This window comes from Coloeus monedula (assembly GCF_965178545.1).
Source record: "Coloeus monedula genome assembly, chromosome: 14".
Lineage (NCBI taxonomy): Eukaryota > Metazoa > Chordata > Aves > Passeriformes > Corvidae > Coloeus > Coloeus monedula.
The window spans coordinates 4,899,446-4,918,494 of NC_138794.1; the positions used below are offsets into that span (position 1 = coordinate 4,899,446).

Below are 19,049 nucleotides of genomic sequence, written 5' to 3' on the forward strand. Positions count from 1 at the left end.
TAACCCCTTCCCAAAGTGCCTAGAGGAGAAAATATGCAAAATAATTGTCTGCTTCTCTGCAATGTAGGTGCTATTACTGGCAGCATTCCATATAGAGAAATTATTTTCTTTACTCTTCAGCTGATATTTCCAAAGATTCAACTCTGGGTGTCTTTATATGGGAGGGTGCATTTGCAGACGAGATTTACTTTTGCTTTAGCCCATTTCCTACTGAACACACTCCAGTATGGACAGGTAAATAAAGATGTGCACTGCCCTTAATACCAGTTTGTCCAGCTCTTAACACAACGTAATATTGCTCCTTAACATCACCAAGTACCATCATTATCTCCAAAAAAAGTTGTAAGAGCTTGGAGGAAAACAGCCAGGAAACTGATCTTTAGGGGGCACCAACAAAATAAACATACTCCAGTTATTCACATTCTTTATGTGTAACCCTGCAAGAAGCTTTATTTCTCAACACCAAATATGCACCCCTCTTGAATAATAAATACAGCACTGTGCTTCCTGAGTTCATATCAACAATTGGCACAGCTAAGCCACAACTGAGCATCACAAATAAAACACTGTGCCGTCAGAGGCTATATTTAATTTCCAAGTGTCCTTCACACCAGCAAACAGTTTCCCACAGGGCAACAGCATGTGTTGGTGTGGACACAAGGAACTTTTCAGTTTTCCCAATGAGCTTCCAGTTGGCTCTAACAACAGAAAAGCTTCATTTTCTGCTTTCTTTCTCTACCCTTCTGTCCCAAATTTTCTGCAAGACACAGAACAGCGTTAGTTGATTTATAGTTTTATTTCACTACACTAAGAAAGAAATTATTTCTAATTCTTTAGAAAGATGGAATTTAAGTGTCCAGTGGTCACTGGCAATCCCTGATAATGCCTGTCTCCATTAGAACCATTTCTGATAGTTACTTGCCAGGGAAGGAACTACACTGCCTGACTTTATCTCCCATACAAAACAATGGAAAAAGGCTTTCACAAAAAAGGCTGTGGATAGCATACCAAGGATAAAAATCTCATGAAAAATCCCAATAAAAACTAAATTAATCACTTGTTCAAAAAAAAATAAATTAAGCCTTAAAAATGACAGCATTGCAAGCAATATTCAAGCAACTATTTTGTTTTGTATTGGAAGAGGGAGTACTTTGCACAAATGTCCAGATTCTGGCCAAAACTTTAAAATAACCTAACAGCTTTGGCATGCTGTGGTTAAGATGTTACCGTAAGTCTGACTTGGAAGACTAAAATGTTTCTTTTTTAACTAAAGAAAAAAAAAAAAGATTTCAACATTATCTGAATTTAACATTATTCTGTGACTTTTTATTTGAAGTTTTTGAAACATGTATCTATCTCTTTTCTTCACTATGTGCTTTCTGCAGATCCTTGCTTTGATTTACAGAAAACTACCAACATCCTGACAGACTTTATCTTCTCTCTCCACCAAATCCTATGGCATGAAAAAAAAAAAAGCAAAACAAACCTATTAGGAAAGTATCATATGGACCACAGAGGACTCATTTCCTTCCAGGAATGAGATCTTCAGAGGGGAGAAAAACACAGAAGAAAAGCAAATCTTGCTTAAGTTGTAAATGGGAAGAAAAACCCAGAAGAAGGTCAGCACTTCTCAGTTTTATGACTGGTTATGAACTTGAAGCACTGTCTAGGCTGAGGATCACAAATTCTACCTGTTCTGCTTTGCTGGGAGCTGAGGGACAAAGGCTGGACTCGCTGCTCAGCCAGTTTCACACAAGGGGTCCTTTGACCTCATTTAGAATAACCCAACACCACACTCATTATTTAACCAAACACACAACATGACTGGCTGCAACACCCATCTGAAATATCTGACTCCTTTTTGCTTTGACTTCCACACCAAGTTCACCCTGATTACTTGAGGCCAGCACATAATCCATGGGGATATGTGTGTAGGTATCTTATGCCAGGTTTTGCACTTGATCTTAATTTTACCTGTCTTTTTAGGCCCAATGGAGGAAAATGAACAGACCATTAACACATAGCCTGAACGGAGGGCAAGGCATGATGCTTCCTGTGTTTTCTCTCCCTTTTCTCAGTGAAGAAGGGGCTGAGGACAGTCTGTCAGTACATGAGCCTTGCTGCCCCACACAGGTGAGAAAAAACACAAAGGTAGGCTGGATGTGCAAAAGTGTTTTCACACTGAACATAGATCTGAGCCACAACACAGCAAACCCAGTCCTTAAAATATGCCACCAGCTGTCTGTAGCTTATACATTTTCACCTGTTTGAAGTACTCAGATGACTTCAGATTTGCACACACTCCTCACTGCAGCAGCACACAGTCTGTCACACCAATAATGATCACAGAACAGTTCTTCTCTGGATACATCTGTATCAACACTGATTGTTTTATTCAGTGTGGGACTAAAAAAACTGAACAGTGGCCACAGAAAATGCAATTCATCCCAGAAAGAGAAAATACCAAGTGCTAAATAAATGAGACTAAGTACAGATTAAGGGCATTTGGTAAGATTTGCTGTATTGATTATGAAAAATTGTATCGTGTATTAGCTATATAATGCACATGCCATACTGCATGTTTTGAAAGAAAAGGATCTGGAGTTTATATTAGAGTGTCCACTTGGCAATTGAAAAATAAATGCAAATTATCTTTTCAACTGCTGAATTTTTAAACAGCTGTGATTTAGCACAAGCCTATTTATTCCCAAGAATCCAGAGATGATGCAGGACTTGCTGATTCGAACAAAGTAATTTTATTACAGGGTAGAGAAGCCTTGGCAAATTCCATTACTGCTGTGGTTATCTCATTTGCTTTGCAGATTATGGCTGAATTACCACTGGAAATGAGAACAAATGCAGTGATGTTGTCACTTATTTACTCAAACATACAGGGGAACAATTCAGCCCATGGATATTCCCATTCAACTTTGAAAGTCAATGGATACATGACAATCACCAACACAAAGTGGGGAAGACTGGGAGGGCAAATAAACACTCATGAAAAAGGCCTCGATTCAGTTCTATGTGCCCTGAAAGAGGCACTCAGACATGACTAATAGGAGTAACAATTTCGATGGTAACATAAAAGACCACTGAAATTCCACATAAGGCTGCCAAAATCAAAAACATCTCCTAGGATTGTGCTATAGTTTGGAGGCATGAACATTGTGAAGGAGCGCTGGGATATCATAAGGGAGCACCATGTGATTTTGAGGAGTGGAGTAATAGAAATGGGATGAAATCCAACATTACTAAATGCATAAGCATGCACTTGGGGAACAGTAACAGTCATAAGCTAAAGCAACAGAAATAGGATGGAACTCGGTATTACTAATTGAAACATCACACAATTCAAAGCAAGATTTGCAGTTGAGAAGTGAGAAGAAGGCAGCCTGGAAGATATGTATATATTTATATCAGATGTCTTAGGATGCCTGCAGGATGCACCACACAAAAGAGAAGGATGCTGTATCCTACACTGCCAGGCAAGACAGGAAGTATTGTTTGTGTAATCCATCTCTACAATCTCATCTGAAACAGGAATGTATAGTGCCAGCGACCTACATTTTGAGAAGGGGAGTGAAAACAAGAACAATTGCAGAGAAAAGTCACAAGGGTAAAGAGAATGAATTTTGAGAATGGAAAGTAGAAGTGGGCTGGATTGTCTTTGCAGAGTCCAGGCTGACAGGGTATAACCTCCGTCTGGAAATGCACCAGAACACTGGAGAGACACAGAGGCACAAGGCAAGAAAATTCCCATAAAGTAATTGATCTTCTGTGAAATAAAAACTTCCCATAAAGCAATGAGGATTGAAAATTAAAGAAGCTGTTAGGCATGGGAAAGCAGTGATGTTTTGGAAGAGCTGAGATGGGGAAAAGACCTCACCAATACCAGCTGGGATTTGCAATGTGATTGATACCTGGGCACTCAAAGACCCAGAAGATCCTTTTAATCCCATGCTGCTGTCCTGCAGAACTGGTGGCTGAAGGGCACACACTGCCAACGTCAGGACCTAATGCTGACATGAGCTCTTGCATCTGCAGCTCTGCACCAGCAACACACACCCCTGAAGAGTCAGATCTCTTTAAACATCCCACAACATGCAGCAAGATTCTCATTCAAGCTAAACAAAATCTTATTTGACCTCCACCTTCCTGAGGAGACATCCCATATATCAAGGTTGAAATTCCATTATGTTTGGAATTACCAATAGAAAAGTAAGTCTTTTTGTAGAAGAAAACAGAACAGAGAAAACCATCAATTTTCAGCACACTTTACAGACACTGTGCTCTCACACTTTTGAGATAGAAGCAAAATTGAAACATCCTGACTCCTATTAAATCCTATTAGCAACAAGCTGGGAAGTTTTCCTCTGCTTCCGAAACCGCCTTGCAGCAGAAAACCAACAAGAAGTTCACATCTGCATGCTGGTTGCACCCATTTGGTACAAACCACCTCTCAGGACTCATAATCCCTGGATCAATGTGATTTATGGCTGTGGTGTACAACCACAAAAGGGCAGGACAGCTCCTGGTTAGATTCACGCCAGCAGGCGCTGCCGCATTGCAAACAACCTCTTCAACTCCTGCCAATGCCAAGGTCAAGGAACCCCGCTCATAACGAGGTCTGGATGAGCTCCACTGTCTCCTCCTGGAATTTTTCAAAGGTAAATATTCCCACATGTAACACCGAGTTCCAGCAGGTAAATGTTTTTCTCCGTAGATCAAAGCAATATGCCAAGACTTGATTCCCAGAAAAACAGCCTCCAACCAGAATTTATCACAAATACTGAACGTTCTCGAATAACACCATCACTGTGAACATCCATGTGCCTAAACTGAAATGACATGTTTTCATAGAAAGGTGCTTGCAACTCAGCACTTAAGTACAAAAGCATTAACTGGTGTTTTCTAGAGGTACACATGCTTTGCATCCACCTTTTTAAAATCAGACCATTTCTATGTTGGTTTATCAACATAACTTGAAAACTTTTGGCCCCAGTTTCTGGAATCCTGCATTACTGGCAATTCCTACAGCTGCTCTGTGACAGTAAAATTGAGAAGGATGCCACGTGGAAAAAGGGCACTGAGTAACCTCAGCTAAGTTTTTCTTACCAAAAGCTTCTCAAGGTAAGCTTTAATTGGTCACCACACTACAGTTCTCCCTGTTTTTCTTGCAGCATGGAAACCTGAGCCAGGTTTTCAGCTGTCCTAAGGACAGTTTGGTGCACACTGCCTTCCACGAGGGATACAAACCTGCTGGTGGCCAAGCCTTGATATAGCCAGTGCAATGGACAACAGCATACTGTGCTTCACCTTCTTTCACCGGGCCCAGGCCATTCCTGAATGAACAAGAAACACAAAAACACCACGTTGATTGATATGAAGAATAGCTTTATGCTTTCAAACTATGACTGCTAATGATTTACCAGTATTTGCAAGTTATGTTGGAACCACCCAAGCGTCAGCCTAGGGTCCTGTACACTGCCAGCTCTGTTATGTTGCTATTCAAGCTGTACCTGTTTTCTTGTAATATTTCTCTGAGAAAGATACTGAAGATTGATTCAGAGATGGAGCTGGTGTAAGACAAAGAATTGGAGTGACACTTGCAAAGACATTTTGTTTGCAAAAAGATCCAGTGGGTGCAGGACCAGGTAACGCTCCTGGAGTGGGCATTAACCCAGTGGCAAGTGAGAGGGCCGAGGGCAACTACAGCTGCTTTGTGGTAAATCAAGTAATAGTACCTGTATCTTTTTCTCATGGTGGTTATTCTGTTCAGAGGTAAATGATCCAGAGGAGCATTTCCACACCTAAAAGTAAATTAATACTTTAAAAAGCTAAAAAATTAATATAAATACACACAATGAAAATTTTGAGATCTTTATTACCATATCTAAGTAGGCAATTATGGATACTTATTTCTGGCAAAAAGTTGCATGTTCATGTTTTTTTAGAACGTGCTGCTTCCATAGGCTGAGCTCTTTAGGTGTGCTACAAATATTTTCTTTGAGAAAAATAAGAGACTAGGAAAAGATTCCCTTCCAAACTTCCCCAGCCTAAAGACTATTTGAAATTGATATCCCACATGTGGCTAAAGAATAGACACACTTCAAAATGCCATAAAACGAGTGTGAAAACTAGAGAAAAGTATGTCAGGTATCCCAAATATCCACACAGATCAATCTCAGTCTTCCTACAGCTTCCCTGAACAGAAAAATTCCACTGCCATCCACCAGCTACAATGTCTGTAGACATTAGGATAATGTTTGCAAGATCAAACTATTTACACTGTCAAGTAACTTTGCTGAAGACTTGTTCATGTGTATTTTGTGATATTTGTAAGTATGCCTAACTGTATAATTTCAACAACCCATCTGAAGCTGAGTGAATAGTTTGAAGGGTAAAAGCAGTTCATTTTTAATGGAAAAATAATAACAATGAAAGAAGCAACCACAAGGAAAGTTCACATTATCTGAGGCTCATTCCTCCCAGAAGGTTTTCTTTTTATTCCTTGAATTTTTTTTGCTTAGCAGTCACTGCCAAGGAGAAGAAATGAACAACTAAAATAAGATTTAGAAATACAAAAACAGTGGGGTTACTGGCACGTGTAAAATCACTCTCATGTACTGGAGTTTATAGAATCAGGGTGCTAGGAAACAACTGCAATCTGAATTGTTTTGAAAGCTGGGGAACAACTGCAAACAGGACACTAAGCCTGGTTTTCTTTGCACAAACAAGTCCTCTTAACATGATGTGTAGCATGGAGGAAGAAAAACCAGTGTTCTCAGTGCTGCTCTGCTGGGCTGTATTTCTTCCATCCCAGTTAAGAGGGGAAAAAGGTTCTATAGCTCTGAAGTCTGATCTAACAGATATAAAGCATATAAACACCTCAGAAAGGCACCCAGGAGCCAAACATTCAGCATCCTCACAGGACTGGAAAAAATCCACCACATAACCAGAGTACAGGTATCTGTACTTTAATATGTCAAGTATTTTGCTTTGTGTGTTTCATTCTGTCATGAATTTTGCATTTGCTGTTTTCTGCATTTCTACTGGACATAGCCTACAGATGATGTACTTTCATCAGTCTGTAGTTGATGTACAGCTGTGTACTTTCCCCTCCTAACCCCTGACAAAAATTTATTGCAATAGAAACAGGGGTTTTAGCCTGCTAGCACTAAAACAAAAGAAGTGCTCATGAGCCCCCCCCAAAAAGCACTGGGCAGACAGATCTCCTAAAAGAAGCCCAAACAATGCAGGAGAAGATGGAAAACTGCAAATTAAAAACCCTCTAACAATTACTCATTTATCTAGCATCAGCCAGCTGACATCTGGTTAATTCATACCAGGCTTAGGTTAATTCCTACATAGCTGGCAGGTTTGCAACTGAATTCCTGTTTATCTTCAAGATTCTTCTAATATTCTTGGTTTGCTGAACAAATACACAGAGCTGGGCATTCGTTACCCTTGCAAAAGCTTTGTTTCCAAATTGTCAATTTGAGTAACTTTACTAGAAAAGACAATGGCTAACAGTCCAGGGGTGAAGCTGTCATGAAGTTCCCTTCATGACACAAAAGGAACCCACACCCCACACTGACAATACTAACTACAACAGAAATGAGGTGTTGTTTCACCTTTAACTGTCAAGGAAGACTAGGCTCAGTTTCACTCCAGTTCCTAAAGGAAGTATTCTAGAAATACATCATGGGAGCGTGTCATTCCAGCTTTAGCTTGTAATAAAGGTCAAATTAGTGCAACAAAATGTCTGAAGTCTAAGCTGAGGACTGGAACCACTATGGGAATACAGGGTAAATGCATACCTCATCCTGCAAATGAAAGAGCGCCTGGATCCCATGCACATTCTCATTGAGGACTGCTGACCCTCTTTCTTTACTGTCCCAGTCTTCAAGTCCAGGATTCGCCCTAGAAATGCCAGGGAGAGCAACTGGTGTTGAGTACATGAATTTAATTCAATTTACTAGAAACTAAGATAACAAAAGTTCACGAGCTGAATGCCATTAGCCCAGTTAGGGGAAAAAATACCAACAAAAAAAATCTTGATCCTGGTCTCACAGGGGAGGATCAGTTATGTGCTGGTTTAACTAAGGATTTCAGCAAGGCTGACTCTGAGTCACAAGAGTGATGGCTCCTTCCTTGGCTGGCCCAAGACCAACTTCCAGGGCAGAGTCAAATGCCTGGAGGCAAACAAGGCAATGACAGCAGGCACAGCTTTTGACTTGATCCGCTTGCTCCACTCTTTACCAGAACTGTGGATAAAGCAATATTTATCAATCCCCTGACAGCTGCTCCTCTTTCCCTGTACTTGTGCCTATCTAGAACACTCTCACCACAGCACCACCTCACAGTGGGAGCTGTCAGGATGGTGAGATGCACAAAAGACCAACCTTTTCTCCTTGATGATGAGATACAGGATTTGTCACAACAGCACTTATGGTGGGGGTCTTTCAAAGCTGATCAAGAACTGACATGTCAACAGCATTTCTAATTTTCAGACAGATCAGTGAGATGATCTGATTCACCACACAGCAACACAAGCCTGTGCAAGGTCCAGGGCTAGACCCTGCTCCCTACAACCCTCAGAAGCACACACCACAGGCACAGCTTGGAAAAGGGACAACAGCCACCCAGTCAGCTCAAGAGAGGACAAGACAGAGGGAATGCAAAGGTAGGAAGGGGGCAACGGATTAATTTTTTCATTTAAAACAGAAGACTGATTACTACAGACAGGTTCAGATCAGGGACTTCACTGGGTATCACCCAGAATCCTTCTGTTTATCACCAAAGAACTAAGAAAATGGATTTTCACATCTACAGCTCAAATGCTAAGAGACGACTACAAAACCCAGCACAGACTAGAAATGATTCACTGGCCCAGATCCACAATGCTCAAGGGCTGGATACAGCCACAAAAGTGACAGTGGGCAAGAGAAATGCAGTGGGAACAGCTGCCAGGCAATTAAATGCTGGCCACCAGTGCTGACAATACATGGCCATGAGCAAACCCACATGTTTAAGGTGGGTATCTTTCAGTAACTGAAACTATACAAGCCTGAGTCTTCACTGTGGTAAAAGTAGCCAGGTTTACAGCAATATAAGGTGCCTATTCTGTCTGTACTGAATTGAAGACAACATGCAGAATACATTCAAAGTCTCCCTCACCAGACCGACCTAAAAGTCTCTGTCCAAAAATTCAGTTCTGAAATAAACCTACTGCCAAACACTAAGTTCAGAATTACTCTACCTCTAAATATTTACTTCCATCCATGAATGGGAATGAAATCATTATATAATAGTTTAAAGATTAACATTTTACATAAGGAATTAGGCAGCAGCATTTTAGTTTCAAGGTATACTCCAGAAAACTCCTTCCGGAGGAAAGCCACCCCTGCCAACAGAAGGTCAGACCTCACTTGGTGTCATCTCCAAGGTGCATCTCAGATGGTTAAGAAGTCAGCATGACTGGGGAACAATTCCTAGGGGTGCTTCAATTTAAAGCACTGGTCTATATATTAATCCTGGTCTATGATTCAGGTGTGAGCTGGGAAGAAATCACACCAGACTTCCCAGCTCAGCTGTGCTGACCCCACAGCGTAGGATGGATCTGAAGTTCTAACACTCTTCCCTTCCCTGCACTGGACAGTCTCTCTCTGTCTCTATAGCCAAAGTCACAGTCTATTTCCCCCTCCCTTCAACTAATCAGACAATTGAGAGAAATAAAATACCATCGGGCAGGAGGCAAACTTGTTCTCAAACCATGGCAATATATGATAAAGCACATAAAGACAGAATATATGTGCAGGACCCAATGGCTGTCCATGTGAACAGGCCAGTGAAATCAAACCATTAAAAGCAATTTTCTCCCAAGGCACAATAACTTTGTCATACACACAAACAAAAGAAAAGTTGTTTTCTGTGCACTTTCTTTTTTCATTCCAATACAAATTCTTGAAGAGACACTAATATTAATCAAAAAACAGTGACAGTAAATGTAACTCAAACAGCTAATAGGAATTTCTGTTTTTATCATCCAAGAGCATCTATTAAAAAAAAAAAAAGAAGGATATTTCACAATTACGTGGCCACTAAGTCTAAAACTGCTGACACATGTTCCTTTGGCATGTCTGGAACCCCCAACAACAAGTGTCAGAGTTTTTAAATTTAGCTTTTTGTTTGGCAATGTCTTTGAAATATGTACCAGATAACAAATAGAATTCTAAATTTTGCCCTGACTTACAAAATCACTGCAGGGGGTATGTGAGTCAGAGAAATTCTTGCTGTCCTGATATTATGACAAAGCTCTCTCAGCAGCTTGTTTCAATAGTCCAGTAACTATTAGTCCATGTGTCAACCTTGTAGAGCCCTAACAATGTGCTACAGATTTTTATACAGAACAAGCAGTTTGTGTCTCATTTGTTATTAGAATCTTATGATCACATTATATTAAAAAGAGGAAAAGTTATAAGAGTGTAAGATTAATCATAGCTACATATAGACATATAGAATTATAATTAATTATAGATTAATAGACTAAATCAAGGAAACTGACATAAATTGCACCTCAGAGTCACAGAGGCAGCTCAGTTCAAGGAGGTGGAATGTCCCAATGATAGCTCTGTCACAGAACCATAAAATATTCCTATCTCTGTTTGTTCCAGCATCCTTGGCGATAAATGTTCATTTAGGTTTCTCCATGGACAAACAGAAAGCATATCTGATGTCAAACTTGGCAATTATATTCTTATTAATAAGAAATATTAATAGGATGCTCTGACAACTTCTGTTAACTGAACAGTGCATGTGTGTCTTTTTTTAATTTCTCCTTCTAGTTTCTTTAGAAGAGCCATTTAACAGCCCAGTGCCACCACCAGCTGGATCCCTTATGAGCTTCCCCATAAACTGCTAATTGCATGTAGCTCATTTTCCTGTTAAACTTTTCCCCTCACCAGCTCCAGACACAACCCTGTGTGCAGCAGCACTGCTGTGACTGACACTGCTGTCTTATTGCCCTTTACAGCAGCTGCACAGCTCAGAGGAAACCACAGTTTGCTCTGCTGAAAAGGAGAAAGCAAACAAATGAGCACAATGCTGATTAGAATGGGCACATAAATCTCTCTGGCTGGTCTGGGTAGAACTGATAATCTGCTGAAATCTCCCCACTACAGTCCCCATCCAGAAGGCAGTATTGACTCAACCTGTAATAAACCAGTTGTTCTCTGAGCAGGAAAACCACTGTGTGATCCAGGAACCTGACGTCAGCTGCTGTGACAGGCAAGGGCTGGCACACAGGGACATGGAGGTGAGGACAATGGGCAAGTTCATTATTTGGGCAGAATCAGAGAAGCCACATAAAGCTCTCACCAGTAAAAAGATAAGTTGGTAACAGATTCAAGTACTGAGCACATATGCCAGAAACACTCCCTGCAGGGTGTTTGCAAAGATGCTCTAAAAACATTCTCATGATGATCAAGGGAGCAAATGTTCATGTTGGCACTGATGTGCCCCTTGCGTGTGCAAACACTGACTGGATTATGCACAAACCTTCCCCTTTTGGATCTCCAGTTGCTACTGAGAATGTTCAAACTTGTTTTCTGTGCTTGCAATGTTTTGAGATGAAGCTAAGCCAAGGATTGGCCTGGGCCTACTGAAGTTCATGGGGTTTCAAATCTGGGCGTTTGGCTCAGATCCACCTTCACACAATAGCACCAGCCTGTTGGAAGATTTGTTCCTCCACGTTTATGCACTGCATGCTAAGGTTTATAGCTTGGTAATCAAACACAGTCTGCTCTTTTCACTTTTTTCAGTTTCTCTTTTTTTTTTTTTTTTTTTTTTTTTTGTGGATTCAAAACACCATAAGCTTCAACACCTAATTCTACTCTGCTGGATTTCCAGCTCCTAAGAATGCTGCAGTCTGCAGCTATAAAGAAGGGTGGTTACATAAGGCCATTCTTCTGCAAAAATTTCAGTGCAAGTTGAAATGGTTGGGTCTGAAACAACCATACAGTGCTCACATCCAGTTTGCAGCATGGAAACACCCAGCTCACAGATCTCAAAAGAAATTTGTTTTGGCCTCATGTGCACAAATATACTGTTGGCAAAGTACATGATACAATTTTCCATTTCCTTCTAGCTCATCAGTAGATGGACTTTTGTCTTGCACGGAATCATGGGCCTGATAGGGAAACAGTCTGAATTAATATATGGACTCTCACCTTGACCTCAACACCTTCACCAACCCAGCAAGTTTCACCTTTCAGATGATAACATCTTGTCTTAAAAAGTCAGATATTTCATAATTATTCTCAGCCACTGATTGTTCACGTATTTCTTTCCAGGCAAAATAAAATAAAGGATAAACTAAGTTTGGTTTGGACAAGGTAACAAAAGATGACTTTGTGCTCATCAAAAATACTCCACAGGCTGCTCAAGGAAGACAAACAGAACACAGGAATACTGCACCCAAAAATCCTTATGAAAACTAAAACCATCTTTATCTTACTATGAAACCGGAAAAAGCAAGACAGGGATGGAGGAAAACAAGAGGAAATAATTAAAAATAAAAACAAAGTGATGGTCAAGGTACTGTTGCTGCTGAACACAGCTCCAAGTGTGAGCTCACCCTCAAACTAAAGGGTCAGGGAACAAAGGACTTCTGTGGCGATGCTCTGTATTAGTACATTAAATCTTTAGAAATTAGCAGAAAAGATCAGCTTAAAAATCTTAGAGTGTTCTACAGTTTGCAGAGAATCAAGATACAGGTCACTGCTTGGGATAAACAGTCAAGTTCAACAAAACAAGGTGAAACTCTTCTTGAAACTGCCATTTATCAGTTTACACATATGCACTGACTACAGCTGAGGTGCTCTGCTGACAGAGTTCCTCTTCAAAACAACAGATGCGTTACAAATGCATAAACAAAATGTCTCCAGTAAGATTAAAGAGCCTAAATTTGATCAATTTATGTTAAATTACTCTTGATAAGCTTATGCCAGAGCAATTATTCTGCATTAATTCAACAAGTAAAATGAAAGAAAAAAAACTTTACAATGTACGCCTTACTCATGTAAGGGATACAATTTTACCTCGTGTTTAGTGCAGCTCAGCAAGAGCTTTATGCTGTATTAAGTGTAATAAATATACATCCACCCTGTGGATTCCAATATAAAAAAAAAAATTACAGAACACATTAGGAATCACAACTGCCATGCAAACACAGTACTGGAAGGCTCTCTTTCCAGGAACTCATATTTACATAAACCAGAAGACGTTTGCAATATACAAATAGAGCAATCTGAAAATGAGCACGGACAGTCTTTTTCTTAGCATTCTGGGGTTTTATTATTTACATAAAGGCAAGGCTCATAAAAGCAGAGATGTACCTACCATGCACATACCCATATCAGAGTACACACCAAACAGTGCAATCCTAATAAAACTGTACTGACAAGAAGTGCATCTCTCTGCCCCCTCATCGAGAGGAAAGCAAACACATGAGCAATAGGAAGAGCATCAATACTCAAAACACAGGTGAACTTAAGACCATCCTAACTTAAAATTACAAAGTTAGGGCAGAACCACAAGACTGGCATCAGTTACCCAGTGCACCCAGAACCAGTGCTGATTTTTACAGCCTGCCTCTCTTGCTCACATCAAGGTTACAGTGCAGCTCCCAAGGCAATACTCACTGTCCTGCTGTTTACTGTAACATTCCTCTTTCACATTCCTCAGTGAGTAAATGGTCTGTTCTCCAGACTGTCTCCCCTGTGCTGCAGGAGCCCCTGGTTCTGCCTGGCACGTGTCTGGTAGCACAGGTCATCCCTTACTGGTACCACAGCCTTTATGGACCAGAATCACCACCTCCATCCCTGGCTTGTGGGAAACTGAGGACCAGGCAGAGGGCAAGGTGGGGGGGACAACGACAAAAATGGACACGTTCCTATCATGTGGAGATTGTTGATGCAATCTAAATCTTCCATGGTATTAAAATCATGATCCTTTCAGAGGTTTCAAGGAGAAAGAACCACTGCAGGTGGAAATAAGGTCTCCCCATGCACACTGCCCACTCTTGCTTCCCAGCTGGCCTGACTCTTCAGAGAGGATGGGATCTGCCCACGTGGGACTGCACCCTACCAACCTGCTGTACAGCAGCACATTTACACCTCTCTCCTCTGCCATACAGGATTTTGTGCCTGGCAAATCCTCCACAAGAACAAAGCCAAGGGGACATTGGTATACTAATATCCATTGAGAATACAGTAGAACTGTAAAATCAGCCAGCCTCACACAGCCTGGAACAACATCAGGGACCACACAGGACTTCCCAGCTGTGATTATACTGCACACATACCAACCAAGACACTTGTGGGGTGGCAGGGATAAAATGCAGTTGCTCTTGCTCCAAAGCTGGCACTGCCTTCCACCCGAATGTTATGAGACCGCTTCAGCTCTTCCAGGCTGGGGCTTCCCTGCCCTCACATCCTTGTTTTGTCCTGCAGCAGGAAGCAGCCCCATAACCCTACCCCACTGCACACACCACTACGTTGCAAAGCACTGTTAATACAGTGATAAATAAATGTGTTGACATACAAAATAGAAAACTGGCTTGGAGCACTATGTGCTGTCAGCAGACATCACAGCAACTTCCAGAGGACTTCTACACCTTTACTGTTATTTTGAACATGAGGACACTGAACCCAAAGGAATGGTTTCTCCTGCCTGCAGTCAGTCAGCAGCAGAGGTGCAGCTAGGAACAGGGTCCAAGCTCACATGACTAATATGAGTTCTCAACATGCTCTAGATAAAAATACTCAGTAATATAATGCACACTGATTCTCAGTAAGTCCATATAAATCCCATGACACCTATATGCTTAACAGGGCATAATCAGCTTAAATTTATGCTTGCAAGAGAAGACTACAGGCTGAGTGTCTTATTTATCTTTATATGCAGTGGTAACCTCTGGATGTATCAGCATAAAACCTGAAATAAATTAGCCCAAAGGTCATAAAGATGCTCAGAGGGCAGGAGCACCTTTGCAGTGCAGACAGGCTGGGAGAGCTGGATTGTTCAGCCTGGAGAAGAGAAGGCTCTGGGGTGACCTTAGAGCCCCTTCCAGTACCCAAAGGGAGCTTCCAGGACAGACGGAGAGAGATTTTTTACAAGGGCATTCAGCGAAAGGACAAGGACGAACGGCCTTCAGCTGAAGAAAGGCAGGTTTAGATTAGACATGAGGAAGAAATTCTTCACTCTGAGGGTGGTGAGGCCCTGGCACAGGCTGTTCAGAGAAGCTGTGGATGCCCCTTCCGTGGAAGCATTCAAGGCCAGGTTGGATGGAGCTCTGAGAAACCTGCTCCAGTGGAAGGTGTCCCTGCCCATGGCAGGGGGGGAGCGTGGAATGTGGAGATGATCTTTAAGGTCCTTTCCAAGCAAAACTATTCCATGATTATAAATATAAACCATCAAAGCTCACTCTCCTCACTAGCTTAGCTTCTCGGGGGGATTACTTGAACCTCTCTAAATATGTTAAGGTTTACATCATCTAATTGCAAAAGGCGTTGTATAAGCATTAGAGTCAAGTTATGACATTCCCACAATAGAATGAAGAGTTGATCCAATCAACAGCAAAGTTAAAAAAATAAAAAAGAAGTAATGCAATTGAAATGCACCTATTTTTAAATATCTGTCTGCTTCCTACTTACCAGCTGGAGACACTGACCCACAAGGGGGAAATTGAAAAGCTTTCTCACCCCCTCTTGTTTTTCAATAAGAAACCCCTCATGTTACACAGTTGTTTGCTTAATACAACTTGTTATTATAAAAGCTCACGAGGCCAAAAGGTCCCTGCTGTGCCTGCCTTCATGTTTGACTAACCAGTCTGCATCATGTCATTCTCCACAGTGTTGGGCAGATATGCATCATTTTAATTAAATTAAAAAGGAAACTATGTGGGCTTTTGAGCCTTGCTATTCAGTTAATTTTAAGGGACCATCTGAAGGGATAGTGTTACAGATCACATGCAAGTCTCTCTGCTGATGGACCTGGAAAAACTGGACTTGAAACTGGAGCAAATAATTCAAAGCATATGTTGAATGTTAATTTATAACACAAAAAAACCCCCCTCAAAAACCAACCCACAAAACACTTTAACTAAATGTATGTTGAACTCCCAAGAATGGTTACTTAAAGCATGGGACACTTTCAGAATACTAAATAAAATAGCTTATAGAAGCCCATACAGATGTGTAAGCTCTCCCTAGACATAAATACACAGCATCTATCTGTGATCTCTGCAGGTGGTTTTGGTACCTAAACAAGCACCTATTACAAAGTTCATGGTTCCATGATTTGGGCATCTGGGGTAGCCCTTCTGTCACAAATATCAGATCCACCTGAAGGAAAGACTGAGCTGGAGAAAACCATCATAGTAAGGCCTGCCAGTGATCCAAGGTACAAACAGCTCCTCAAAAGACAGCTGGACTTTCTCTAACTAGAAAAAGGGATGGAAACCCCAGAAACTCCAAAGCACCATCAGCAGACACTCCCAGGACAGAACAGCTATCCAAAATAACACTAGAATACATAATTTATTTTTCTACCATTCACAGCTGCATAATAAATCAATAGATAAAGGTTGTAAGTAGCTCCTAAATTAACCTATTTGTTTCACTTGGATGCTCAGCAAGAAGCTTTACTGAAAAGCCCTTTTGCCAAAAAAGCTTCAGCTCCTGGCATTCTATATTATTTTTACTTCATTATCAAACTCAAGTAACTGGGATTTATGCTTTATTAGTAAATACTAGTATTGTCTGGTTCTGAAGTCTGGCTCTAGTGACACACCATGGAATAGCTCATTAGAGGAAATAAATAATGACCACAAGATGACCTTGTAAGATATTTTGCTGTGGACAGAATTAAATTTAAACACATGAGAAGGGAAAGAGAGGGAGGAGAAAAAGGCTCAAGGATGCTGTCTGGTTGTTTTTACAGACTACTTCTTTAGTTCAATTAAAATAAGGTGTGAGGGGCAAAATATATCATTATACTATAGTATTATATGTATGTATATATACATCATTTAATTCTCTTTTCAAAGACTCAAGACACTTAAAAATTCCAGACAAAAGTCTCCATATTGCAAAAATAGAAAGAAGAATGTTTGATGATGTAAGTTCACATCCCAGGGACTGCAATAAACCAGCTCAAACTAAAGAACACTGCCCATGGGCCACGCTCCCACCCTGGTTGTGAGCTGCCACACAGGAGGCTTTTCCCTCCATGGCTCCATGCAGGGTATCAGAGAGGAACAAGTGGGAGCTGTGGAAGGCCAGGGAAGGATCAAAGACCTAGAAGTGCTGCCTTTGCTGCCACAGAGCTGAGCCTCAGCTAAGGATGGAGAAATGACAGCAGCACAGGATAAATCAATTAGGGGTGGAATACTACCACACACAAGGCACCCCTCCTCCCCATGCCTCCCTAGGCTGCTACTACATACAACTCATCACAAATAATAAAATATTTTAGTGCCTTGTATTGACTTCACTGAGACAACACAACATTCAAAGCTCCTGTTCCACAAGGCAGATGTTAAGGCTGAGCTCTCCCAGCATCTGTTGCCATCAAAGCACAGAAGCACCTGAGAGGGTTGCAAGTTTGCCAGTGCCAAAACCCTCCAAGAGGCACACTTGGACTGTTTTATTGCCAATGTGTTAACCAAAGAAGTTGTTTGGGTATTTGAAAACACCAGTATTTTTGAAAGGGGGGGAAAAACCCCACTAACTCCATATATCTCATCCTGTTTAACAAAACAGAGCAGGTTGAACAAATACTGACCATTAAAGAAGTACCTACCACCCTTGAAATCCAGCAAGAGAAAGTGATCCAATCCAACATCTGTGATAACAGACCCAAGTATGCAGCAGTTTCTGAGTGGGAAACTCAAGGTGAAGACGGAAAAGAAATGGTAACCACAAAAGCCACTTACACGTGCATGTCCAAACACCTGAAAATTCACCCTAGAAGCATTCCCTAATGCTAATCAGGTGTAGTAAGTTTGTCTCAGGAGTACTAGGCTAAAGTTCTTTCCCTGTTTTGGTAAAAGCATGTACTGACCTCTTTAAACCACCATTATAATTACCAAAGTAATTTTTAAAAAATGCCATTTATTATCACTGGTTTTCCTTCCAGTACTATCCACCCAAATGGAATGTGTGAGCAGCAGGGAGACCACTGGACCACTGTGTTTGTGTAGGAGTTGCTTTTGAACTCTTTTATACATAGTTGGCTTCTCCGAGCATTTGGGATTTTTTTTCCCCCCAGAAACAGTCCTAGAGACCAAAGGAAAACAAAATTCTCTTGGAATGTTTGAGAGATTAAATGTACCATACATTTAAAATATGATCACTTGGAAGTACATATTTTTTGAGGGCAGACCATGTGTTTTCTTATTTCTGTGTTACCGTCTAGTGTGTCAAAGGGCAGGAATGGCACCCGAGGATGCCCTACAGTCACAGGCTCCTCGTTTCCTGCACTCATTCATTTACTTGCAAACAGAATGGGGATGGAAGAAGCAGGACATTCATTTCCTCCAGTAAAAAACCTGCAGGCTGAACAGACTGAAGCTGAAAATCCACAAATTCCTATGCTTGGCACTGCCCAAGTTCTAAGGCCATCTCTGGCTGGCACTGTGACCCTCCTGCTACGAGAACAAACAGTCCAAAAAAATGTGGGCAGGTCTTTTTCTCTGGAACAACGCCACGGCAATGGGCTGGTGTGGACGGAAAGTCTCACATCTGAAACATCCCCTTCACTCTCTGCAATGCCAGTGGGACCACATAACTTTAACTGAAAAACAGGTATCACATGATGATTTCGTAGTTGTCAACAACAAGGCAAGTCTCTTTCCAGATTTCACACTTAAAAAGACAAAAAGATGCCTTGCCAAAATGGGCTTTTTCTACAGTAAAAACAGACTGGAACCTGATATATTCTGTTCACATCAATCACACCTATATATTCTATACATGGCAGTA

The 19,049-nt window shown here is 41.1% G+C and overlaps 1 protein-coding gene across 1 annotated transcript in view; it reads right to left on the bottom strand.

Moving 5' to 3' along the window:
• Positions 1-19,049, bottom strand: part of ARNT2 (aryl hydrocarbon receptor nuclear translocator 2) — a 94,393-nt gene that overhangs the window by 30,689 nt on the left and 44,655 nt on the right. The window contains exons 6-8 of the mRNA XM_082290472.1: positions 7,824-7,926; positions 5,748-5,813; positions 5,260-5,345 (exon numbers count right to left, since the gene is read on the bottom strand). Of these exons, the coding sequence (XP_082146598.1) occupies positions 5,260-5,345; positions 5,748-5,813; positions 7,824-7,926 (255 nt within the window). The remainder of the gene's footprint in view (positions 1-5,259; positions 5,346-5,747; positions 5,814-7,823; positions 7,927-19,049) is intronic.